This window comes from Hoplias malabaricus, chromosome Y, assembly GCF_029633855.1.
Source record: "Hoplias malabaricus isolate fHopMal1 chromosome Y, fHopMal1.hap1, whole genome shotgun sequence".
NCBI classification, from domain to species: domain Eukaryota; kingdom Metazoa; phylum Chordata; class Actinopteri; order Characiformes; family Erythrinidae; genus Hoplias; species Hoplias malabaricus.
Window position 1 is genome coordinate 12,937,815 of NC_089820.1, and position 25,139 is coordinate 12,962,953.

Consider the following 25,139-nt stretch of genomic DNA (forward strand, 5'->3'; position numbering starts at 1 on the left):
CAGTGAGTTCATATATATTTTCACATATATTTTCAAATATGTTTCACTATTCTCAAATAAATATACCCCAATTTGTGTCTCATGGTCTGTAATTTGTACAAATACAGTTAAAATCATGAACATGTGTTTTTGGTTTTCATAGATATATTATAATTTTATGCAAATTTAAATTTTATTTACAAAGAATTGAATCTGCATTTGTGGATCAAGTCACTCACCTGTTTTCTGTAATGTATTTTTGTTGGACATTTTGTTTTGAGACATTAGGCTTGTTTGAGTTGAACTGTAGCTGGCTGCAGATGGGAGGGGAGTGTAGAAAAGCGCCTTCAACATGGACAGTAACCACCTGCAGCCCATGTGAGCTCTGACAGATCTCACAACATTTCATAACATGAACTAAATCATATTTAAAATTATAAAGTAAATAAATTCACTCAATGAGAGATCATGACATTATTACTGTACATGCAGGGCCTTTAAGTGAGATAATTGAAATTGACATTTTAGAACTAAAAGAAACAAACGTCATAAGTTTCAGCGCAGTTTCTAGCCAATGAGGATTAAGCTCTGTCATCATCAGGCTGTCGCTCGTCTCACACAGCTCCTGTGGAGCAACTGCCGCAACTGGCTCAGGAGCCTGCATCCGCCTCACTCTAGTAAGATTGTAACACGGTGTGTGACGTATTACAGGTGCAGACACAAATCGAACAAAAACATTATCCCGCATACACGGCACCGAAACAGATGCCGATTTGTCTGCATAGTCCCGGGTGAAGTCGAACAAGCTTTGTGACTTTGCAAATATAAGTAATGTAATTTTAAACTTTTTATTTTTGCATAAAATTATGATATATCTATGAACAAAAAAAACATGCGTTCATGATTTTAACTGTATTGGTACAAATTACAGACCATGAAACATAAACTGGTGTATATTCGTTTGTGAATAGTGAAGCATATTTGTGACTTGTGTTTAAATTGTGGATTAACAACTACGCATTTATCCAGTATTTTGAGACTACTCTCTCTCCATAAATCTCTCTCCATAGAGTACGCAGAGGAATACAACCAGGACCAAGATTGAGAACCACTTATTGTGTCCCCAGATGGAGGAGGCCATATTTTAAATGTCAGTTTAAAAGGTCTTTATTGTTCAATGCACTGTTTATGGTATTATAATTAATAGCTGAAATGAGAATAAAGAATTTTGAAAACCTTAAAATGGGTTTAGTACAGATTCTCTATTACATCCAGGCCAGTAGATGTCAATATAATAGCTGTGTAATGTGAAGAGGAACCATTGGAGTAAATGAATGACTGCTCCTTTGAGTAAGTACTTTCAAAACAAATTGACAAGCTCAATGATAACTCAAGACCACAACAGGCTTCATGATTTCAGTAATTAACAAATATATCTGTAAAAACAAAGTGTAAATTCCAATGTTATGGAAGACACTGCAGTTTTAATACAATGGATTTAATACAAGTTATTAAAAAACAAATAAAACAAACAAACTGGAGACTCTACACAAATCCTGTAATGTCTGGGCATATGTTAAACAGAAACAGGTTTTTAATGATAAAGCAAATGAAATTACATTATTTCATACACTTTACTTACAGCCATGTAGATTGAAAACAAATTTGAAATGGTTCTTTTAAATCAAAGGTTTTGTCCTTTGTTTTGTTTCGTTATATCAGTGCATACTGGGCTTTTTTTTCTCCAGTAGTTTTCTAACTAAAAAACACTAAAACAAAAAGGAGGATGACTGGAATATTTTATTAAATAATGTTAATAAATGTATTCACACATTTGGGACGATTTGGGACCATGTCTATCCAGCAATTTATCATAAAATGTTCATACAAATGGATGGACAATGAGTGTTTACAAAACTTTACACCATTACTTAAACATTTACATTATTACTTCATAATGTCAGATTTAGTATTCATTATACTATATGTTGGTACAGGCCACTATTGATCTTATGAACACACATTATAATGGGTTATAGGACCTCACTTTAAAAATCAGAGGATTTGATCAAGGAAAGACTATTCTGGCAAAATTTTGGAAGCCAATTAAAAACATCTAATATGGATCATTTATAACTGAACAGTGCACATTAAAGGCCACATTGAGTCTACACAGTAATTAATTTGAACTGGAAAAAAGGAGAAAGACAATTCACCTATCTGTCAACACAGAGTCTATCAGTGTGCTCTAAACATCTGTACTTGCCCAATTCAGATTGGACACTTGGAATAAAACCTTGTATCTTTACTGAAAGGGAACTGTGCAGATACCATGTTTATTTTTCAGGAATTTGTGCAGTTCATCGAGGAACTCCATCGATTTTTTAACAACAGTCATGCTCCACTGTTTTACCTCATAGTCATTATCCTTTGGAAATTCTGGATAGGGCTTATAATTTTCACATTTTTTGTGCAGGGTATATTCAAGGCACTCTTTCAGGTGCTTCCCCACTCTATGAATGGCAATGGTTAAATTGCCAAGCAATGGATTTTTATCATAATTAAGTTTCTCTTCATGTTCCAAAAAATGTTTAAGTACGTATTCCATAAAGCTGACCCCACACAGAGCGGACCTGTTCACTTGGTGTGGTGTGGAGTTGAAGTGGAGCTGTGGGAAATCTATATTTGTATTTGTGCTCTTGTCCCCAGATGCACGTAATTTCCCCTGTTGGGCAAAAAAATAAAACAAGTGAAAACAGACAATACATTTTCCAGTAAAGGTTCTAGTGTAAAAGCCTTCTCAGAAGAGAAGAAACTGAAGATGATTATGACCCCTTATTTATTCCCTTGATTGAGTAGAAAGTGTTGTATGAACATACATACACAACTGTTTGGATAAAAACTATACGCTTGTTAAGAATGTACATTAGCAATACTCACATATTCATGTAAAATATCATTCAATGTTTTCTTCGTTATTGTTAATATATCATGCCCCTCACATTTGACGATTATAACATCAGGAAGGCAGAAGAGCTGTATGAACAGCAGCCCTACGCATGCTTTCAGGTAGTCTAAAAAAAGAGAAAAGGACATTTTGCTTTAAAACATTGCAGTGTTTCTCTTGTATAAATTTGAAGTATTTTGTCAAGCAAAAAATGTGTAACATGTAATTAGTTAACATCACATGAGCAATTCATTCATTCATTCATTGTCTCTAACCAGCTGTGGTGGGTCTATGGCAAAAGACACGGCGAGAACACACCATCATCCTCAGAGACACTCACCTGGAGCGGGGCAGTACCTGTTCCGCCACCATGCCACACGTCACATGAACAATGTTTAAGATTAATAGAGGTGAGCTGAGCAGCTTGGAGGGCGGCACGGTGGTGCAGCAGGTAGTGTTGCAGTCATATAACTACAGGGACCTGGAGGTTGTGGGTTCGAGTTCCATTCTGAGTGTCTGTCTGTGAGGAGTTTGGTGTGTTCTCCCCGTGTCCACATGGGTTTCCTCCCACGGTCCAAAAACACACGTAGGAGTAAATGTGTGGGTGTGTGATGCCCTGTGAAGGACTGGTGCCCCCTCCAGGGAATGTTCTTGCCTTGTGCCCAATGATTCCGGTTACAGACATGAATGACTTGGGAAATTAAGAACTAAAAAATACTACACAATAGCCAGAGCCACAAAGAGAAACAACAACAAAACAAACAAACAACCAAAAAACACAATGGACTTATTAGTTCAGTCTGCAGCTAGCGTCATAGAAACTGAAGTTCGTATGATGTATTTTTCCTTGATGTGTGTACTGTTGCTTTTTTCTAATACATTCTTGGTCTAACTACCAGTGGTTTGACTAGTCATAGAACAGCACAGATGCTGTTGGCATGGAACATAACTATGTAGCATAGGGAACATTGCTACATTTTATACCATACAATATGCTACTGGCTACACACTACACTAATAAGATTCTTTGGGCAAGACTCCTACCATTGCAATTGCCCACGTTTGAATAAATGATTAAAAGTCACTTGCCCCAAAAAGCTGAACTAAATATATAATATATATATTTATCAAAATGTTGAAGTCTAAATTCTTGCTTTACTTTAACAAATTTCCACTTTACTGTACTTGTGTAAAAGTATTACAGTGTGATAACACTTAAGGTAGTACACATTTCATCTGTAATTTATGATTAAACAAATTTTAATTACTTATTACCCACGTCTGGAGGTTAGCATGTAAAGCAAAACCTAACAACACAAAAAGTAATCAGACAGTACTTTTACCTGCCGTGGATTTCATGAGGCAAATTTGGAAGGATCTCCAAGCTTTCAGTTAACTAATTAACCAGTTAACCCAATGGGTAAGTGTGTGAGGCAGAATAGAGCAAAAACGTGCTTATATCCCAAAGGGGCTTGTCACAGTGTGAAATGTGACGTGTTCTTATCTCCTCACCACAAGTTTATAGCAGTCACTCTGCAAATATTCTCTTTCCTCTTTGGTTATTTGTTATCAAATGTATCTTAATACTGATAAATTTCCAGATAAGGACTCACATGAAGATGGAGACAGGTTCTTAAGAAAAAACAGCTTGGTGGTTACCTTTTCAGCACATAAGGCTCGACATTTTTAATTAATGTGCTTTCTACAAACCTCCATTAGTTAATTAAGCAAGTAACACTTTCCTGTGAAGTTCTTGGATTGTGAAGAAAAGGATTCATTGAGTCCAGGCCTCACACTCTCCTCTGTCATCCATCCACTCAGAACCTGATCATGATCTCACTGATGCCGATTCATTGCAACACTTAATGAAATGTTTGGGATCTTCACTGGAGTGTCAGTAACGGGCCTGGGCAAGCCCAGAGTGAGTCCTCCTGTACTCTCAGAGAAACTGTCACTGTGGTGGTACCCTCGAGGCACACATTCAATACTTTTAGTTAAGGAACACAATTGTACCATATTAATTGTTGATTTTAAATTTGTGTTGATGTCATAAGTACCATTTCATCTCCAGGACATATGTTTTTATTTTGCACAGTACTGTGATCAAAGCTTACTAATATGCTTCTCTCCTTCTGGAGAAGGGAATGTAATGTACCTTTAGTACATTACACAAATAGACTTTAAAACTACTGCTGTACTTTAAATGGTACATTTACACTGTTTTTACCTTGTGATAATAACGTTCCTGTACTTTACCTTTTATCTGACTTTGTGCAGAAAGCTACAAACAGGGACATTCAGCCCACTGATGTCCACTCATTGTCCACTTTCGCAAAAGAGATGCAGTGGAGTTGTCTACAGACTTTATTTTCCACACATCCATCCAGCCTTGGGATTTCACTGAGACATACTCATGACTTTGACATGGCATTATTTGTAAACTATCTATCTATCTATCTTATTAATGGATATTTTGAGAAGTATGTGGTTTGAGAGTCTGTCCACAATGAATATGACAGCTGTGGAAATGCTTGATGAATGATACTGTCACTTTGTGCTAAGCTGTTGACAAATTGCACTATGGGGGAGTACAGTCAATGGAATGTTATGACTAGCACAAGTCACATTTAAAAATGCACTCAAGTTAAACATATCGCTGCTGTTCATTGTAAAACATGTATCCCTATTTTTCGTTTACCAAATCATTGAAACACATAATCTGTGCTTCACATTGTGTAAATGTGATGGACCAATGATGAATGGACCAATAGAAATGTTCCAAAATTACTTTGAATAAAATGCTTTTACTGACCTCTGACTTCCATTCAAAGTTATTTCTCTTGTGCACCTGCATTTTCTACAGCATTTTGGGTTGAGTTGGAGTGACATTTCTGATGCAGAGATAAACATCTAATATCAGTACCTGACTTCACTAATATTCCTGTGACTGAATATCAACGTTCTCACATAGTCACATAGCCCTGAAGAGCAGAAGCTGCTACTGCAGCAAGGACGGCAGGCTACCTTTTAATACCTTTAATTTTACAAGAAACGTGGGACAAGTCTGTGTCCACAAAAGTTTGACAGTGTAAAAGTACCTTCATTCATTACTGCTTATCCAGTTCAGGGTCACAGTGGGGCTCACTGGGTGCAAGGCAAATACACACCCTGGAGGAGGCACCAGTCCTTCACAGGGTGTGACACACACACACACACACACACACACTTACTTTTGAGGAGCCAAACCACTCACTAACGTGCGTTTTTTGATAATGGAAAAAAAAACAGAGCACTCAAGAGGAAACCCACACATACACCAACTCACAAACCTAGGACCCCAGAGCTGTGTGACAATGACACTACCTGTTGCATCACCATGCTGCCTTGTGTAAAAGTTTTTATTTGTCTTTTTATTTTTTTAATAAAATATAACTGAAAACTCTGTAAATTCCAGCTTTATTGAATAAGCAGCAGTTTTAACAGAATGGAAAAAAACAGGATATAAAAAAGGGTGAGACTACAAACTCCTTATTATATCTGGGCATATGTTCATCGATGTATAAGAAAAAAAAAATGTAATTATATTATATCAAAGATTTCTTCACCTATAACAGTGAAAACAGAAACCAAATTTGGAATGTTTGTTTTGAATCAAAGTTTTTCTAAACAACACCCAAACATGTCCTTTTAATAACCAATGCATTCTGGGCTGTTTTTTCTTCAGTAGTATTCCAACTAAGTAAAACAAGAAGATGATTACTAAAACAAACATGAGTATGAGAGGACTGTTCTAATAATGATTTATTATTTTTTTGGCAGGAGTTAAAAATATTTCTGCACATGAAAAACTTCAGTGTTAAGTTGTGTAACATAGCGCATTTTAACTTGCAGTATATTGTATTTTTCTTTCCAACAAAACGTTGCATCTCTGAAGCCTTAATTCAAATCAATTTTGGGCCATTTCTATTGGTCCATTCATCACAAATTGTTCACACAAAAGTCTACTATAATGGGCAAATGTTTACAAAAATAGTGAAAAAAATTGAATATAAAAATGCAAACATTTCGTGTAACAGGATTGTGATATGACAACAATTACCCATTTGTCTCATATAATAAATTCTGGTACAATTCCCTGTACATTCTGCATTTTATGGTGCACATCTCATACAAAACTGCCATAACTCTGTAGCTGCTTACAAGTTGTTATAGTTACCTGAGTTTATTAAGGAGGAGTATGACTTTATAACCCCAGGTTTAATATGAATTATAATATCTGTTGCTACTGGTCACTAATGATCATATGAAGTCATTATAATAGGTTATAGAAACTCACTTTAAGAAATCAAAGGGATGAATAATTAAGCATGTAAAAATCTGATGTGCAGTTATGGCATAAGATATGTGTACCATGTAAATACAAGATTGATAGGACATGTTGCTCAGAGTCTTTACTGGCAAATTCTTATCAGATAATATATATGTAAATGCACAGTACATGTCAAAGGCCACATTGAGGCTGGTTACTAATTTGAGTCAGAAAAAGGGAGAAAGGCAGTTCACCTATCAGTCAACACGGAAACATCTGTGCTTCCCCAGTTCAAACTAATGGTCACTTTTGGAACAAAACCTTGCATCTTTCCAGAATGTGAAAATAGCAGCTGTCATTTAGCTTGTGTTTATATTTCAGAATGAATGGACAAATAGAAATGTTTCTAAATGACTCTGAATGCATTTATTGCTCTATTAACGTTGAATCAAATTTAGGACCATTCTTGCCTTCTAATGTTAAGTCTACATTCTGGAGATACAAAGGGCACAAATCAAAAAGTGATCAGTCAACAATCTTCCCATATCATCGTCATATATTCCCATATCATCACTATACTGTCAATAGACAAATATTCACACATGAAGGAACAAGATTGTCAAACAATGGCAAGAGTATGTTTAAACATTCCTTAAAGAAATAACACTCATTTTTGGGCCAGAATAATGTTTCAGTAACTGGTATTTCTATGAAGGATAACTTCTCAACCTAAGAAAACCTATGCTTAGGAAAAGCCAGGTAAATGCTACTTTCAAATAAAATGTTCAGCCCTAAATTTTTGCATTCACACACAAACTCACAAAAATTAACACTATTACTGTAGTTCATCACTCAAGAGGCTATACGAACACCTATAAGCCTTAAATGACAAGTGATTTTATCCTACATACACATTAGCACAAGCTAAATCAAAAAAAGCATCAGCAGTCAAAGTGTTACATAATCTTATTAATGATGCCTTAAAGTGTTACCCAAATATCTTTCATTATATCAATACTGGAAGATGGATATAACACTGATAGTATTTTGAGTGCTACCCTCCAATAAACAAGAACCAAAAAAGTGGACATACTAATGCTAAATCAGAGCACCTCAGTATTCATATCAAAAGATCTAAGGATGCATCCTTTTTGCATGTTAAATGTCACTTATTCACCAAGAACATAAGGCTTAGCACCATAACACCCTTCACGCAAACAAAGAACCTAAACTCTTAGTGCTGTCATTCTAAAAGGAGAATATTAAGATCCTTATTTGACCAACTAACGTTACCATGTTAGCAAAGCCCTACTTGGACACGAAAATTTCAGGACAGAAATGGCACTTCAAAGCTGCCTGATACATCAGCTTGAGTTTGTCTCGTGAGCCAGTCTTGTCTTACACCCATCGTCATAGATGCACTTCCGGTGGTTATGGCAACACGGTCAGTGGTTAATACTCTTCTGGTTGTAGTGTTAGTCGTCTGGACCCGTCTTATGTTACAGTCCACACTATCTTCTCTTCTTCATGGTTATCTCAGCATCACACATCTTTCCTCTGATCCTGAAGCATGCCTGTAACACTCACAATGTCCTCTTCTGGGACCTAAAGAAGACAGATACCATGGAGGAGAGAACTAGTTTGTAAACAATCTTTAAACTGGCTTGACAAAGCCTATGCAACTATATGCCAGGCTGCTGCTAAGATATAGCTATCTATCTTAGCAGCAGCTAATTGCAGTCATATGCCAACTGGCAGCAAATGGTAGTAAACAAATGTCTTGCCATGCTAAGACATACATCCTGGACTGATGAGTGAAATTTATAATTAGGATTATAGATTTTGAGAAGCAGATATGCACGTATTGTTGAAAATATTCATGTTATATTTAAGTGTTGATGTTACTGTGCCATTTTCTGTCTTATATAAATTATCTGCTTTCAACCCAATTACTTGAAAAACTAGTGACCTAATGACTGTTTGATCTGAAGCAGTTTTCCACTGAATATTATTACAAATGTACTTTGAATCAGCTAGGTTTCTGTTCTGTTCTAATTACAGGGAAGCTTGTTGAAATTACTGAAATTATTGTCTGTGGTAATGAACTTTATGGTGGGTGCATGTGCGTCAAACAGATTTGGTGAAACAACACTGGAGTTTTCATTAAAAACACATGTACGCACGAGTTTGAACTTTTGACTTCAGTGTAAAATAAAATGTTCATTAAAAGCTCCATAATTTTAATAAAAGATACATTAAAGTGTATATTGGTTTGTTTTTAGATTCAGTTGTATATAATATCTGTAATTTAACAAGTTGTGTATTGATGTATTATTTGTTTGATGCAATATGCTAACTAGTATATTAGAATCTCTTCTGAGACGATTATAAACAATAAGCAATCGGCCAACAGAGATTTACACAGCTGATTAAATGACAGCGTGAGAGATATACAGTGAGAGATATACAGATTATACAGTGATCTCCATTTATTCTGTATCCTTACACAATGTTAAAAAAAGGAAGCTTCCAAAGTTTCATAATAGTTGTTATAATACCAGGGTCAAAAGTTTGTGGAGCCTTGCTCATCCAACATGTGTCCCCCTAATGGTATACAGTAGATGCTGGATCATTTGTGCGAGGGCTTAACAGCACTGAGAACCATGAGAGCATTACTGACACCATTTCATCTTACAAAAAAACTACTACTACTTGTTTTACTCTTTTCATTTAATATTTTTATTTCTATAAATATTTTGGTTTAAATTCAGTTAGTGTAAAGTGTAATATATCTGAAATTTAAGTCAACCTGAGGTCAAAACTTAACAGGTATACAATATATTACAGAAAGAAAAGAGGGGGGGGGGGTCTTACCAAGGCATGGTCAAAGCTGAATGTGCTGATGTAATACGCAGATATGTCACTTTCTGCCAGAGGCTGGGAGATCTGTGCCACTATCCCACACTCATCTAAAATACAAGAGAAAGGGAAACAACAAGTTAATCATTTACAGCTTGTAGACCTGGCTGTGTACTAGATGTGTCCTCTCTGTTATCTGATAACTCACGTAGAACCACAACCATGTGCATAAATACATAACATTAAATACATAACCAGAAAAAAGACAACATCAGCGACTTTGAAAATTATGTGACAAAGTTCAGCAGTGTTTCCTTACTGTTTCAAGTGACTGTTCAATTATATTTGACAAGTTCTAGGGGGGGTTAAAAAAAATCCACAAAAAAAAAAATAATAATAATAATATTAATAATAATAAATTATTGCGCAGCAGGTAGTGTTGCAGTCGGAAAGCTCCAGGGACCTGGAGGTTGTGGGTTCAAGTCCCTCTCCGGGTGACTGTCTGTGAGGAGTTGGTGTGTTCTCCCTGTGTCCGCGTGGGTTTCCTCCGGGTGCTCCGGTTTCCTCCCACAGTCCAAAAACACACGTTGGTAGGTGGAATGCCGACTCAAAAAAAAAAAAAGTGTCCGAAGGTGAGTGTGTGACTGAAAGTGTGTGTGTGTGTTGCCCTGTGAAAGACTGCCGCCCCATCCAGGGTGTATTCCACCTTGCTCCCAGTGATTCCAGGTAGGCACTGGACCCACCGTGCCCCTAAACTGGATAAGAGTTACAGATAGTGAATTAATGAAAATAACAAATATAGCCGTTAGCAGCTACCTGAGGGTTCAAGCATGAACTGGCTTATTAAGGAAATGTGTGAGTGTGTGTTGCCCTGTGAAGGACTGGTACCCATCAACCATGTGAATTTTTATAATATTCGGAAGTCCGGAAGCCCGCAATTATGAAATAACTTTTTTTTGATAATTATTATAGTCCAGGTTTCTTAGGATTCTGCTGATGCCACATATGCCCAAATTGGGTATATATATCCAGGGACTAGTTTGAACCCTAAAAAATAATTTAAAAACCTCTAACATTTTTTTGTAGCTTAATGCTGTAAAATAAGGCATTTTGACCAGAGGTTGCTAAAACCTTTTTGTGCAACTGTAAATAAGACAAGAGATTCATAAAACAACAATGTCCTCTATTCCTCACCAAAGCCTAGTGGCTGGCCTCCAATTCTGACCATCCTCCAAAGCTCATCAGAGGAGCTTGTGAAAAGCAGATCTGCAGGAAATCTGTAAAACACACACACACATACCACAGACCAGTTCCTCAACTTTCTTATATGTGCACTAATGCAAGGGTTTGTGAAGCACAACAAGTAGATACACATGATGATTAAGGATACACCCCCCCTCCCTTTTTACTTCTTTCTCTGGTTATGAAAATTCAAAAACATGTTTCTACAACAGGCGCATGTTAAGTTATAGAGACAAATATGAAAAAAAAATATATTCCCACATTCATGGGGAATGCTTCACATTCAGCCATACCATTAAAATTACCTCCTTGTTTCCACATTTGGTCTATTTGGACTATTTGGTCTGTTATTTAAAAGGTCACCCCTATCTAGGTGGTATCATTAGCAGGTGTCATCTAGGTTGGGAACTATATTTTTATTGTGTTTACAGGTATATTAGACAATGCAATGCGAGTAAAGTTTTTAATCCATGTGCACACACTGTCCACTGTGCACCCACTTCACTGGTCTAGCACACACTAACACATCACCACCAGGTCAGTGTCACTGCAGTGCTAAGGATAACCTACCACCCAAATATCACCTGCTCTGTGGTGTTCAATATGCATAGCAACATATGGCCCTTAAATAGAGCATTTAAAATGGACAATGAGTGTAGATGCAAGGTTGTAATTTTAAGGTTATTGCTAATTGTATGAACATAATACAACTCTCAGACCATTCTATATCTATTTAATTTCCAGTATTACACACAAACCATTTATTTATTATTAACATAATATTAATTTAAATATTAAATGACAAAATTAATTGTTTAATTTGCTGTTAACTTTTTGCCTTATTACAATTTCCATTCTTTTGCAGAGACTCATTTCAAAAAAGGTATTTTTTGGGATATTTTTGACCCATCGAACGGTGACTAGATGCATTTTCTTCTTTTTTTTTGATGCAAGTAATCCCCAGTCACATTCAGTTCTGTTTAGATCAGGCCTCTGGGGTGGCCAGTCCACTACTATGATAATAACAGAAGATTTGTTTCATTTGCATGTTTCCTTTTGGCAGTAATGTGTTCTTAACAGTGTCACATCCTTTCAGTTGTCAATCCACAGTGAAACGGTGGCCAGAAACAGCTGTGAATTTTCTCAAATCTTAAGCAAAAGCAGAGCTTAATTTTCTCTTGCTGCACAAAGATAAACGTTTTGGAGGTCTACTCATTTCGCTTAGATATTTCTACATATTTAACAACTCCAGTTTTTTGCTTTTTTTCCACATCATGTTATATCTCATCTCTTGTAAAATGTAATTGTATTTAATGACTGTTTAAACTGAGGGAATTGAAGGATCTTACTGTCGCTGAGCTTCTGTGTCCATAACCAAGGAGACATAGCCATCAATCAGAGAGAAAGAGAAGAACTTAACATATTCTTGATCATCAGCCACAGCAGCATCTTCCTTTGGACTGCACATAAAGGGAGGGGGGGGCATCAGTAAAGTCATGTAATGAAGTTTGTGATGGATCACAAACACCACTTTAACTCATCCCAAAGGTATTGGATAATGCTCCATCACTCTAGAGAATGCAGTTCCAAATGTATCACAGCCCAATGCTTACACCTTTCTAGCCAACACAGGGCACCAAGCATGGTGATGTTAGATGAAAAACAGCTCCATCTCCATCATGTCTTGTACCTTTTGCATCTTTGGTAAATTGTGATATAACAGTACAATGTAAATTGTAAATACATTAATGACATCATTAGTGATATTTTTTTAATTGCATTAAAATTATCACTGTTAATTATAAGAAAATAATTAAAGTTGGTGCAGACTGGTCACTGGGAGTTATTACTGTAGGGGCATAAATATATATTTATTCATTCATTTTTGTAACTGTATTTCCAGAGCCTACTAGGAACCGCTGGGCCCAAGGTAGGAACATGCTCCGAACAGGGTGCCAGTATTTCCCTATATTTCATTCACAACACACAACAAATGTAATTACCAACAAGTGATTTTGGACTGAAACCAGAGCATAATTATATATTGCCCTCTAATAATTGAGTATAATAATTGACTTATCAGAGGAAACATACATTTATGATATTTTACTGTTTTAAAACCATATTATATTTAGCCCATTTTATCAGTTATCAGAACCTCAAAACTTTTGGTATCCATTTGCAAAATATTTCCATTATGCCAGTATTTACTGATATTATTTGTCTCCCATGCCAGAAAGGAAGTAGGATATTTTCAGAAGGGAAATATAAATTTGTAATATGTCCTGATGATTCATTTTCTTACTGTATTTAGCTTTTCTAGAACAGCAGAATATTTTTAGCCAGAACACATCACCTTCCGGCTCCAGTAATTCTCCCACTGATGTAATATGTAGTGATGTAATAGAAGGCTCTGTATGCGTGTATATGTGTGTGTATTCTTTTTAGGCAGGTCTCAAATGTGGGTTGCAGAAAAGACATGAAACAAAGTAAAAACAAGGGGAAGTAGTAAAGGTGCGTAATTCTGACGTTAGTTTGGTCTTTTTCCAATGCAACAGCCAAAGAATTTAACCACAGTGAGAACACACATACTCCACCCGAGAAAAGGGTCTGCCTTTAAAAGATATCTTTATCTAATTTATGCTTTAATCTTTTGCAAATATCTTTAAATGTTTCAAACCTCTTGGTCCACAACCTGGATCTCTAGAATATATCATTCTCCTAAGGGCAAATATCACTCACGATTCATCCAACTTTAAAAAGCTTAGCTTAGGAGATTCAAACACCATTATATAAATGGAACCACATTTCTGGACAACAGAAGTGCTTCAAAATTATATTAACCTCCATTAAAATTAGGAATATGGTTCACTCTTCAAAAACATTTTAGAGGTACATGTCTTTTTTGAAAGCTATGACATGTTATGTGCAGCCAACCTGTTGGAGTAGAAGAGTACGTCTATAAGAGTTGTGGCAATGCCTGGAAGAGTGTCAGGATCCAGACTCATCACACAGAACTGATTCTTAGGGATCATCACTGGGTGCACTGTGGAATGAGGGGCTGAAACACAAAAACACAGAAAATGTCACCCAGGAGCTTCACCATATGGTCAGTGACAGACCACTGTGCCTTTCTAGCTCCATTCAAACAGTTTGCATTAGTATTTATGCAACTGGTGCTACAAATATGCGATGTGTTAAAAAGCATTTTGCCAATAAAATGTAGAAAACATTCTATAAGTCGTCAATATTCATTAGATTTTTTTACGTGCAACTCCCATGAGGAGAAATTTACAAAATATTTTCTTTGCAGTCACTTAATATCTAGGGTTATGCTCTCTATAATCTGTTCCACTCAAGAGGACGGCCATGTTCAGTGCTACAATAAGCATTATCATAATGGCCGTTTCATAACATAAAAAAAAAAAAGAAATGTTTTGTTTTTAACGGTGTGAAAATGGATGAGGTCATTGTTTTCATTCTCGACTCACCCTCCTTTCCATTTTTCTGGAAACCATTGTGTGTGTCCTGAGTATGTACAGGCACAGATTCCCCATCCACCTCCCTGAAAATATTAAATTCTTCAGCTAGAGTGTGGATCACCACAGACAGGTCTTTCTCACGAACCTGAGGAAAGAAAAAAAAACTGTGTTATCAACTAATATTTGTAGGTTTTAGGGCATTTACTTATAAATAAATAAATAAATAAATAGACAGACATGGGTGAATGTGGGGTAGCAAGTTAACAATCATGCATTGGCTGTAGGAAAAATTGGCTGACTAATTCTGACGAAATCATCTCCAAAAAATTTCTTGTGGGTTTTCCTTGTATGATGTTTGCAGTACCTACAGAAACTGGTGTAAGAAAGGACAATGGGTAAAATGAGAAATCACTGATGCAAGATGCTTCCTTGTGCATCAGTGATCTTTGGTGCCCATGACACTGTCACAGGGTTCACCGATTGCCCTTCCTCAAACCACATTGAACTACTTCCGGCTGACTGGTGAGTGTGTGTGTGAGAGACTATATATAACTTTATAGTATTTTCCACTGAACACGTCAAAAAATAACTGTCCTATATTAAGGCTTTCAAATAAACTTTTTTGAGAATGGTTTAAATGGTAGCACACATTTGTTATTAAATCACCTATAAACAGTTCAGAATGCTGATTCAGTACAATTATAATAGCGGCTGTGTCTAATTAACTGGCCTTTAGCCTCAGTGAAAATGATTTATTTTGATACTGAAAGTGGGCAAAACAAACAACTAATCAGTAGGTGACAGACGCATATGAAAGACATTTGCAATGCCACTTGTATTCATGTAATATTATAAAAAACAGGATATGAATAATACTGAGCTGATTATAAGTTAACATAAGCTCAATTTTTTTCTGAAACCAATAAAATAAAATTAAAACGCAGGTCTTCTGTATCCATCAGGACACTGATATATGATTTGGGTACAATATTCATGTCAAGATTTTATCTGATTATTTTATTATTATTTCGTTTTTTATTAGAACATATTCCAATTTTTAATGGCAGCTTGATAATCAGCCAGGGCTACGGGAGCTAAAATTTAATTGATCATTACTTTTCAAAAGCAAATTTATTCAACCCACTATGCCAGATGATAATCAAGAGACTTAAATTGAGAACAAATGTTTGGTCAAATCAGGGTAGGCCTAATTGGACTTGGATCTCAGCATTTATTTTACAAAAATCACAGTACTAGAGGATCAAATAATAAAAGGCATATAATGGAAATAATGCAAAAGCCCATGGCTTTAAACCTCGGGGTGTGATTCAACTACGTTTAGTTGTCCGTTTGCTTTTCAAAGAGCTTAACCACCTCTTACCAGGATAAAGTCAGTCTGATAGGTGGACAGCATGAAGACGGACACATGCTGCTCGGCCAGGGGGGCAATGACGGACTTGGCAATTTTGGTCACGCCCACAGCCTGCGAGCTGCTTGAGGCGTTGCCATTGGAGACGACATTGAGGGGCAGCCAGGTGGAGCATTCGACCTGCAGGTGCTCAGACGTGTGCAGCTCTGGAAGGACCCAGATGAAGAGGTCAAGATGGAGTCAAATAGAGCAGGCTGATGGAATTATGGATCATGTAGTCATATATCATACATCATATATCATACACTCCTGATCAAAATCTTAAGACCAGTTAAAAAAAAATGGCAAGACTTTTCATTCTGCACTATAGGATCTGAAGAAGGTTCTAAGTAGAGCTTCACGATGTTAAAAGAAGAAAAGGGAGCAAGAGACAAAAGGCAATTTAATGAAAACAACAATTTAACTGAAATAGGCTGTTCATCAGCTGGGCAAAAGTTTAAGACCACAGCTAAAAAAGGACTCAGTAATGATTAGCTTCACCATTCCTGCTGATCACGTCAAACAATCGTTTAGTCATGCCTGACAGCTAATCGTATCCTGCGGCCGAGCGTCAGGGTCATTTTTTTGGGTCTACCACTTGACTGTTTTTGTTCCAGAACCTCCAGGACCTTTCAGTAAATGTAAAAGGATTGTCTGACTGCGTCCAAACTCAGCCGTGATCACACGCTGTGGGAGACCTTGCTTATGCCGCTCAACAATCCTACCACGTTTAAAGTCAGTGAGCTTTTTTGCTTTTGCCATGTGAACGTCTTTACGGTGTGAATACTTGACAGAAAATAACATGGAATGCAAATTTTTTGTGCAGATTTTAGCTTTTAAACGCTGTGATCTTAAACTTTTGATCAGCTAATGAAGAGCCTATTTCAGTTAAATTGTTGTTTTCAATAAATTGCCTGCTCAAAATCTTTTTTTCTCTTGCTTCCATTTCTTCTTTTTGCATCGTGAAGCTCTACTTAGTACCTTCTTAAGATCCAACAGCAAAAAATGCAAATTCTTGAAATTTTTAAACTGGTCTTAAGATTATGATCAGGAGTGTATGTATGGTTGTGTATACATCATACATAGACAAGAATCTAAGCAGATTTAAGCAAAGTGCCATATCTCATTCACAAATCTAACAGCATTTTTTTCTCCCCAGGCTTACAGCTAATTTCACAAGTAAAGTTATGGTAAACCAATAAAACGTGTATTTCTAACAAACCACAGATTATTTCAAGGCAGGATGTTTGTTGCCCACCTTTGAGAACTGACGTGAGACAAGTTCCCCTTCTTATACCTTGGGGCAGACATATCAGATGCAGCACCAATGTCAGGACCAGCTTGACAATTATTATTAACCAATATCCACGTATTTTCACAGGAAAGTAATGCGGACTTTCCTTTGAACTGACTGGTCTGAGACCACAGGATACAGATGCCACTGCCTTTTGTGTTGAGTCAGATGTGCGGTTGTGTATTTGGTATGACAAAGTCATGAAAGCCATGCGATCACCCCCCGACTGTGGCCTTGAAAGCAGGTAAGCAGTGCACGGTAGATGATGTACTTTCCAGGTTGAAATACAACCCTTGTACAAACCCCATTTCTGGAACTGTAGGCATTATTTTTAAAATGCAGTTAAAATAAGTGTGTAATTTAATTGTTAATACGTTTGAAATGTTTTAGAAAAAAAATTACAATGACCAAACTGATTGTGTGTGTGTGTGCGCGCATGCGCACGTATAGTTTACATTAGATATTGTATATGACATCAATATACAACACCACGCTCCCTGAATATTTGGATATTCAATGAATATCTCGGCCGAAGCTCCGAAGCCCTAAATATGGCATTCAGAACAGCCCTAGAACAGTATAAACTTACTTAAACTATTTAGCAAAAATCATCATGCCAGCCAAAACATGTAATTGTTTTTCTTTTATCTTGTCAGTTAAATATAAGTTAAAGAAAGTGAAGGAAGAGGAAGTTCCCTTTTATTATTGAAAGTTACTGATTAATCTTCTCCTCCACTTTGCCTATGACTACCTTAAACTCTTATAACCATGGCAGAAATAAAGCCTTTTCACTTTCTAGTCAATGTCTGAGACTCAAAACCTGTGTTAGCCAAGTCTTTGGAAATTAGTTAAAGTTGAATAGATGTGCAGATCTAGGCCTTAATGGGCATCTGTGCTGTAGCTCCACTGCTCTCGCATATTCACGTTTATTTGCTGGCAGTAAAGAAGAAGGGCTTATGATGAGGGAGTCTACAGGTCCGTGGTTACATTTAGGCCTTTCGCTTTAAATTATTTGATTTCTTGCAGTATTCACTGGATTTCATTTGTTAATATTCACGCCTCTACTCAAAGACTCTTTTTACTTCTTTACTGTGTATTTATTATTGTATATTCATTTTAAAAACATAATTAATTTTTGATCATTCTCTCCTGATATTTCTTTTACCTGCTGTTAATAGATTACTCTTGAGTTATATATAAATATTAAAGAACTCTACAGTATCAACAGGATACTCTATTTGTATCTGTGTAGATGTGTGTGTCTGATACCTTTAAATCCTTCCTCGTCAAGGACAACTGTGTAATTTTCTGGAGTCTCAGTCAGACTGAAGAATTTACATCTGAGAGAGAGAGAGAGAAAGTGTAAAAGGAGCAAAAGTTAATAGATGGGGAAACAGAAAAGAGTGAATTGGAGGACAAACAGGGGGGTAAGGGAGAGACAGAAAGAGAGAAGAGAGAGAAACAGCAAGAGAAAATATTGAGATCAGACATTGTGTGTGACTGAATAAAAACAGTGACAGATTGCCGCTAAGAGTTTCCCAGGATGGGGCAGGGTGGGACACTGGCCAGAAAACACGTGTGTACAGACACACACACACAGACACAGTTTAATTCCTTATTGCATGCGCACCTGTGCTCTCACCATTCCAAATGAAGTGGGGTCCAATAGCCTGAAACAGCTTTTTGCATTTACTCTAATTTTAAACATAACAATCGGAATGTAAAACATATTTACATGATTTTACATGCAAATGGGACTCATTAGCACTGTCATTTGACCACCAGCTCTAGTGGGAGGAATAAGGCTTGAATACTGACATTTTTGCACAAAAGTCTTAAAATTTTGCTTAAACACACTATAACCATGTCCAATAACCCACAAATAAACATGTTTTCAATGGCATCAAAAGGGGATTCATTCTGTTTTGTGCAGTAACAGCCTCAACTACTCTGAGAACACAACTCAAAACTATTGGAAGGTTCACACCCCTCTAGCCCACAGTCAGCTTTGAGCATTGGGAGCCCAGGCTTATGTGCAGCTGTTCCGGTGTGTCTTGTGAAGATCACTGTAGAGATTATACAAGCTGGACGTGCACAATTAAACATATGCATCTGCATAGACATCTAAAGTAGCTGAACTCAATCTGAACTGTTGTAACAGGTTTTCTTATGACAGCGACAAACAGAAAGCAACATCTGATTAAAATGCAGCACCGACTGCTCAGTATGGGAAATCAGCAATGCTGACTGAATCCCAGATGACTTCCTATTCACTACACAGTGGTGGGTTTCCAGACAGGGATTAAGCCTAGTCCTGGACTACACAGCATTTTGAATTGTAATTTTCCACTGGAAGGATGATGCAGTCCAGGACTAGACTTAATCCCTGTGTGGTGCTGCAGAGTAGAAACCACTATTTCATATTCTATGTCATGCACTAAAAAGAGAGTATAAAGCTTTTATTTGCGATGCACCCCATGTGTAGGTGTTACATCATCTCAGGCTTGGATCCAAATTCTTCAGGAGCAGGCACTGGAACCCAGGACAGTGTCAGTTTCTGCATTGAGCAGCCATTGTCTCAGGGTTATAGAAACAGAGCATCATGGAAAATCGGGGTCTAAATGGGCTGCAGTGTCTCTTATTTATTCTGGAGGTTATTTTCCACAGAAAACAGTATGGTGTTTCTCAGTCAGTATCAGACAGAAAGAATAAGTAAGAAAAAAAGGTGGGGGACATGTTAAAGATAAATGATGATAGCCTTGGATATGGATTCTCATGAGGGACCCCTGCTGCATTCATGATTTTCACAGTTCATGGCATCTATCAACACAGTGTTTTACTAGGGTTAAAACATTTCTACCAACGTTGTCACTAATCAACAGCCTTGATGCTGCCACCTTGTGCAGATGATTCCTGTTTTGAGTTGGGCTCAACAGAACCTGATTCTGAGCCCCAGCGCAGGCTGCAGAGGGGAAAAGTGCAGCTCCACCCACAGTGTCACCTCAGTGCAACAGCATTGTGTTTGCTACCCTTACACTTCCTGTTCACCTCTGGAACCCCGGTCTGCACTTCCGGCAAGAGCTCCGCGACCATCTCACCACCACAGCAAAAAAACTTCCTTTAATAAAAAGAAGCCCTATTCTCTACTTTCTTGTATCATATTATGATCTATTTAACTTCTAATATTTCAACATTTCCTCATCCAAATGAGTCATTATTCATTTTTTACATGACCTTTATTAAATGATTTATTTTTAACTACTCAAGAATGAAAGACCTTAGGCTGTACATGAGCGTAAGGTTACCATTCTCAGTGCCAAGTGTCAAATACAAGGATATAAAGCCTGCAGTGTCCGGCTGTAGAGCAATACAGCATCACTCATTACAGTTAGTAGGTGTCTGTGATCTAAAACTATTCATCCAACCTCACTAATGCTCTCATGGCAGAAGGCAATCAAATCCTTACAGTAAATGTTTCAACATCTAATTTGAAGCCTTTCCAGAAATATGCCATTATTTACAGCCTTAAGTTTAGGCTAAGGTATCAAACTATTGGTTCCCCTCAAATTTGCATATTTGCATGTAAAATACTTTTGTAATTATTGGCTTAGTGGTGTCTCATTTAAAAAAAAAAAGAAATATTTCAGCCCAAGCTGAAATATTTCTTACACCTTCCACAAACCTTGTTGATTCAGTGCAAAACGTAATGAATCAAAGATATCTTGGCATATCTCCTGTAATTGGGAAGGAAGGGGAAACTGTATTCATTGAATTATAGCCATGCTTGAATATCACATAACCATGATTCATATCAAAAAACACTCTTTTATAAAATTCAGAGGATATTTCCTCACCATTTGCTAGTTTTCCAGTCTGTCTGCAAGCTCAAAACCTGTCTAACGTATGTACAAGGCCCCAGTGTCTGTAAATGGGTAAAAGCACAAAGTGTTTCAGCCAGTACGATAGGATTTCTCTCTCTGCTAATGGAAGAGAAATGGTATCTGGAGTTTTTTAAACAATGGAGAGAACTCCAAACATTGAAAAGCACAAACCAAATGAGGATATTCCTCTTTTCTTCGCTCCATAAGTAGGCAATATTGACATATTTTTGCTGTTTTGGATTAGTTAATGAGGAAACATCTCCAAGTTCATGAGACGGCTAACTACATTAGCGAAAGTGCTACAAAACCCAAACAACTCAAGTTCTAAATGTGTTTCTGTGGTAATAAAAAGTGACTAAAAACTTAAAGACAAGTTAAACTTCAGCCAGATTCAAACAACAGTCATTGAGGTTTTCCTCAAACATACCATTCTGCCTGAACGTACACAAACCAAAGATTTCACATGCACATGTTTAGTAATTACCGCATGTCAGATTAATCCAAAAAGCAGTGGTGAGAATAATGGCTATAGAACTGTAATTACACACTGAACCATTTAGAGTGATGATTCAACAACAGGAGGACTAGAATGAGGCCTGTAGAATATGAACTGCTCTAATGAGGCATGTAAAATGAGGGCTCTACAATGATGTGCATACAATGGAAGTCTACATTTAGGGTTCTAGAAAAGCCCATTTAGACTGAGCACTCTGCAATGCAGGTTAGATCATGAGGCATTTACTGTGAAGGTTCAACACATACAAATATATAATAACAGGCCTAGAATGAGGGTTCTAGCATGGAGGTTCATCAGTGAGGCAGATAGAGCAAGGGCTCTATAGCTGAATATCTAAAATGGTTTATTTTTCTGAATCAGTATCAACAGGTTTCAGTATACCGTGTGTATATATATGAGGCTATAAACGGACAAACTAAATAGAGTGAGTTACCTTCATTGCATACACAATTTTTTTTTCTTTTTAGAAATTTAAATATTAACCACCAAATGTGGTATTTTCTATTAGCAACATTGGGACATGAACAGCTTGTGCACCACAAGCTGTGGTTTTTGGGTCATAAACAGGAGTACAGCCCCACCCTCAATGCCCCCTTATTATTAAGCTCTGTGGGGAACGTAATCTGACAGCTCATGCTTTTTAAGTACAACCACAACCAAAGCAAGCAACAGTCAACAACAGAAAAATAAAGGCAGCCGTCTACTTTGTTTACTCTTTTTAACATACAACAACAAATGTGGACTATGCACCAAAACAAGCTGGATGACTGAGACTATGTTAATTTACTCATATTTACAATGAATTAATTATGGACATGTTAACATGTGCACTTACTGCCTGTGTAGACTTGTGTGCAAATCTTAAAATGAAATGGGAAGTTATAATGCAGTTACACCGGAGCCTATTGCCATTGTACTCAATGCCTCAAAGCATACACAACCCAGAGGGCTAGAATGGAATTTCCCCCTTTCACCAAACTGAGCAGTGATCTAGAATTAACCTTATTATCCAGTATGTCTGGGTGTCAACAACTTCTCACGGCAATGTTCCTACATCTAATCCTTCCCATAAGATTAGATAGAGCCTGTTATTGCAGCACATATAGAACTAAATTTCTATTAACACCCAAGGTTTTGGCCATAAGTGTTCATGACTGCAACGGCCTGCAGCCTGAAAAAAAGAAAAACTAACAGTTGTCCCCTGACAACACCACAGCGCTGATGGCATTAAGCAAACAGAAGCAACCAAATCACAAACTAGCAAAGCTTTACATAACAAAGCATAACAGTGTTTATTCAGTTGCGGAGTGTTCTTTATTTTAATTGTGGTGACTCCAACCATTTGATTTCACCTCTTGCCTCTATATGTGGTTTGTCTAACTGAGTCATCCACATTTTATGCAACACAGTGACAGTACTGTACAGGTGTTGAGCAACACTTCCTCTCTATGAATGCTGGGACATGTCCACCAAGGCATGTCATGGAGTTCAACACTGAGCATCTATTTCATCAGAAAAACCTTATGCATAATATGATGTATCAGAACTTGCTTATACATTATTTCTTGCTGAGTTTGCCATTGGGTTATTGGGGGAGTGGTCTGACATTTATATCCGTTTGTTCATTTTCTGCGAGTTATGTGGTTGCTGGGTGGATTGGAAACCAGTCCAACAATGCTCAAAGGGATCTTCGTCAAGAGAAATGTTATTAAATTAATATTTTTGTTCAAGAGAATCTACTTACACTAAATGTAGCAAAGTTAAACAAGTCTGTCTAGGACCTAAACTTTGTATTAGTGCTGTATTTCCAGCACAAAATGATTACATTTCAAAAGTTATTTTGTATTTGTGGGGCCACATCTTTTAACAAATACCTTGCATGTGCACACACTGGTGTGTGAGTGTACACACAATTAAAAGCTTTAGCCTGTAGAACTTGCAATCTGAAATTCACAGATATTTCTCTTCCAGTGGACACTGTCTAGTGGATTAAAAGCATTAAGAGTGGGCTGCAGAGTCCACTAGCGATGACTGTTGTTTAAAGGGCAGAGAATTAGGGATAGTGGTGAATTCAGTTTATACTCATGCCTAATAGAGTGAATCATGGTGAGAGAAACAGTAAAAGTGGACCATGCTTCTTAAAGCAAAATGGGGGAAAGGGAGGGAAGATGAGGGGAAATGTGTGGATATCTACGAGTGAACCCCACTACTGCGATGAAATTAACTTACCTCGTTCTGTTCCTCAGAAATATTAGTTTTATTAGAGGGTGGGTGTAATTTTGCAGCCCACTTTTGCTGATACTTGTCACCCTCAGCCTGTGGTCTAGAATATGTAAATCCATCGCCTCTTCTCGGGAAGACGAGCGGGCAAAAGTAGACAACAACAACGAGCTCACAGTCCACAAACTTGACCTGTGAATTGGCTTTTCTCCTTGGTTTCAGCTCCAGAACCGTGTTCTCCACAAACACATTGTACGGTTCGAGAGCAGCAGGAAGCCTTAGGGATAAGAGAGGTGGAGAAAAACTCAGTGAAATTCGAGCCGTGAACTACAGCGCATTGAGAGACACGGAGAAGATAGACACTCCCCTTACTGCGTTTAAAGCTACAGAGACCCGCCATTACACCCCTTTGCCCAACCAGGGGTCTCTTAATTTACAAAGTAGAACCTAGGTCATAGAAGCTGTTTTTAAAGACCCGGCCACGAAAATATTTTGAGGAGTTACATTTTTACTGTATTTTAGAATGTGTTCTTTGTTGACGTGTAGCAAAATGTTGTCGCTTGAATGACCTGAACATTAAGCAGAACCATTCAGGGGGGAAATGGGTGCGTGGAAAACTTATCAAAATTAGACCTTTTTGTTTTTAATTATTGTTTTACCACAGTAAATCACATTGAGATTTGGTTGTCTATGGCTTGAGTGTGATTAGTCGTCCATGGGTCACCTTATCATTTACCTTGAGCAAAAAACAAAAACAAAATTAATCATCCTGATATTAATGTACAGGCCATCTTAGAAAGATTGGTCTGCCAACTTCCATCAGTTTTAACACACTGCAGCCCAGATAAATCTCCAGGTAATGGGGGAAACACTAAACCTATCTTACCCTCCTCCAAAATATAGTGCATTTTCTGCTGTGCAGAGCCCAGAGTAGCAATGACAGAGGCTATATTCTCACTATTACAGGTCACTGGAGGATCACAATTTTAAAGCTGCAATTT

The 25,139-nt window shown here is 37.2% G+C and overlaps 1 protein-coding gene and 1 long non-coding RNA gene across 2 annotated transcripts; both read right to left on the bottom strand.

Moving 5' to 3' along the window:
- Nucleotides 1–1,236: 1,236 nt before the first annotated feature.
- LOC136679713 (uncharacterized) lies at nt 1,237–4,398 on the bottom strand. Its single transcript, XR_010796573.1, has 3 exons — nt 4,270–4,398; nt 2,920–3,053; nt 1,237–2,704 (listed from the first exon to the last, which is right to left on the bottom strand). It is a non-coding gene; the product is annotated as an uncharacterized lncRNA (long non-coding RNA).
- A 2,026-nt stretch (nt 4,399–6,424) lies between these two features.
- Nucleotides 6,425–24,519, bottom strand: LOC136679761 (cytosolic arginine sensor for mTORC1 subunit 1-like). Its single transcript, XM_066658434.1, has 9 exons — nt 24,148–24,519; nt 18,790–18,860; nt 16,200–16,393; nt 14,828–14,963; nt 14,274–14,397; nt 12,686–12,796; nt 11,289–11,371; nt 10,110–10,204; nt 6,425–8,840 (listed from the first exon to the last, which is right to left on the bottom strand). The coding sequence occupies exons 1-9, from the start codon at nt 24,258–24,260 to the stop codon at nt 8,778–8,780; spliced, it is 990 nt and encodes a 329-aa protein (XP_066514531.1). The 5' UTR covers nt 24,261–24,519; the 3' UTR covers nt 6,425–8,777.
- Between the last annotated feature and the right edge of the window lie 620 nt (nt 24,520–25,139).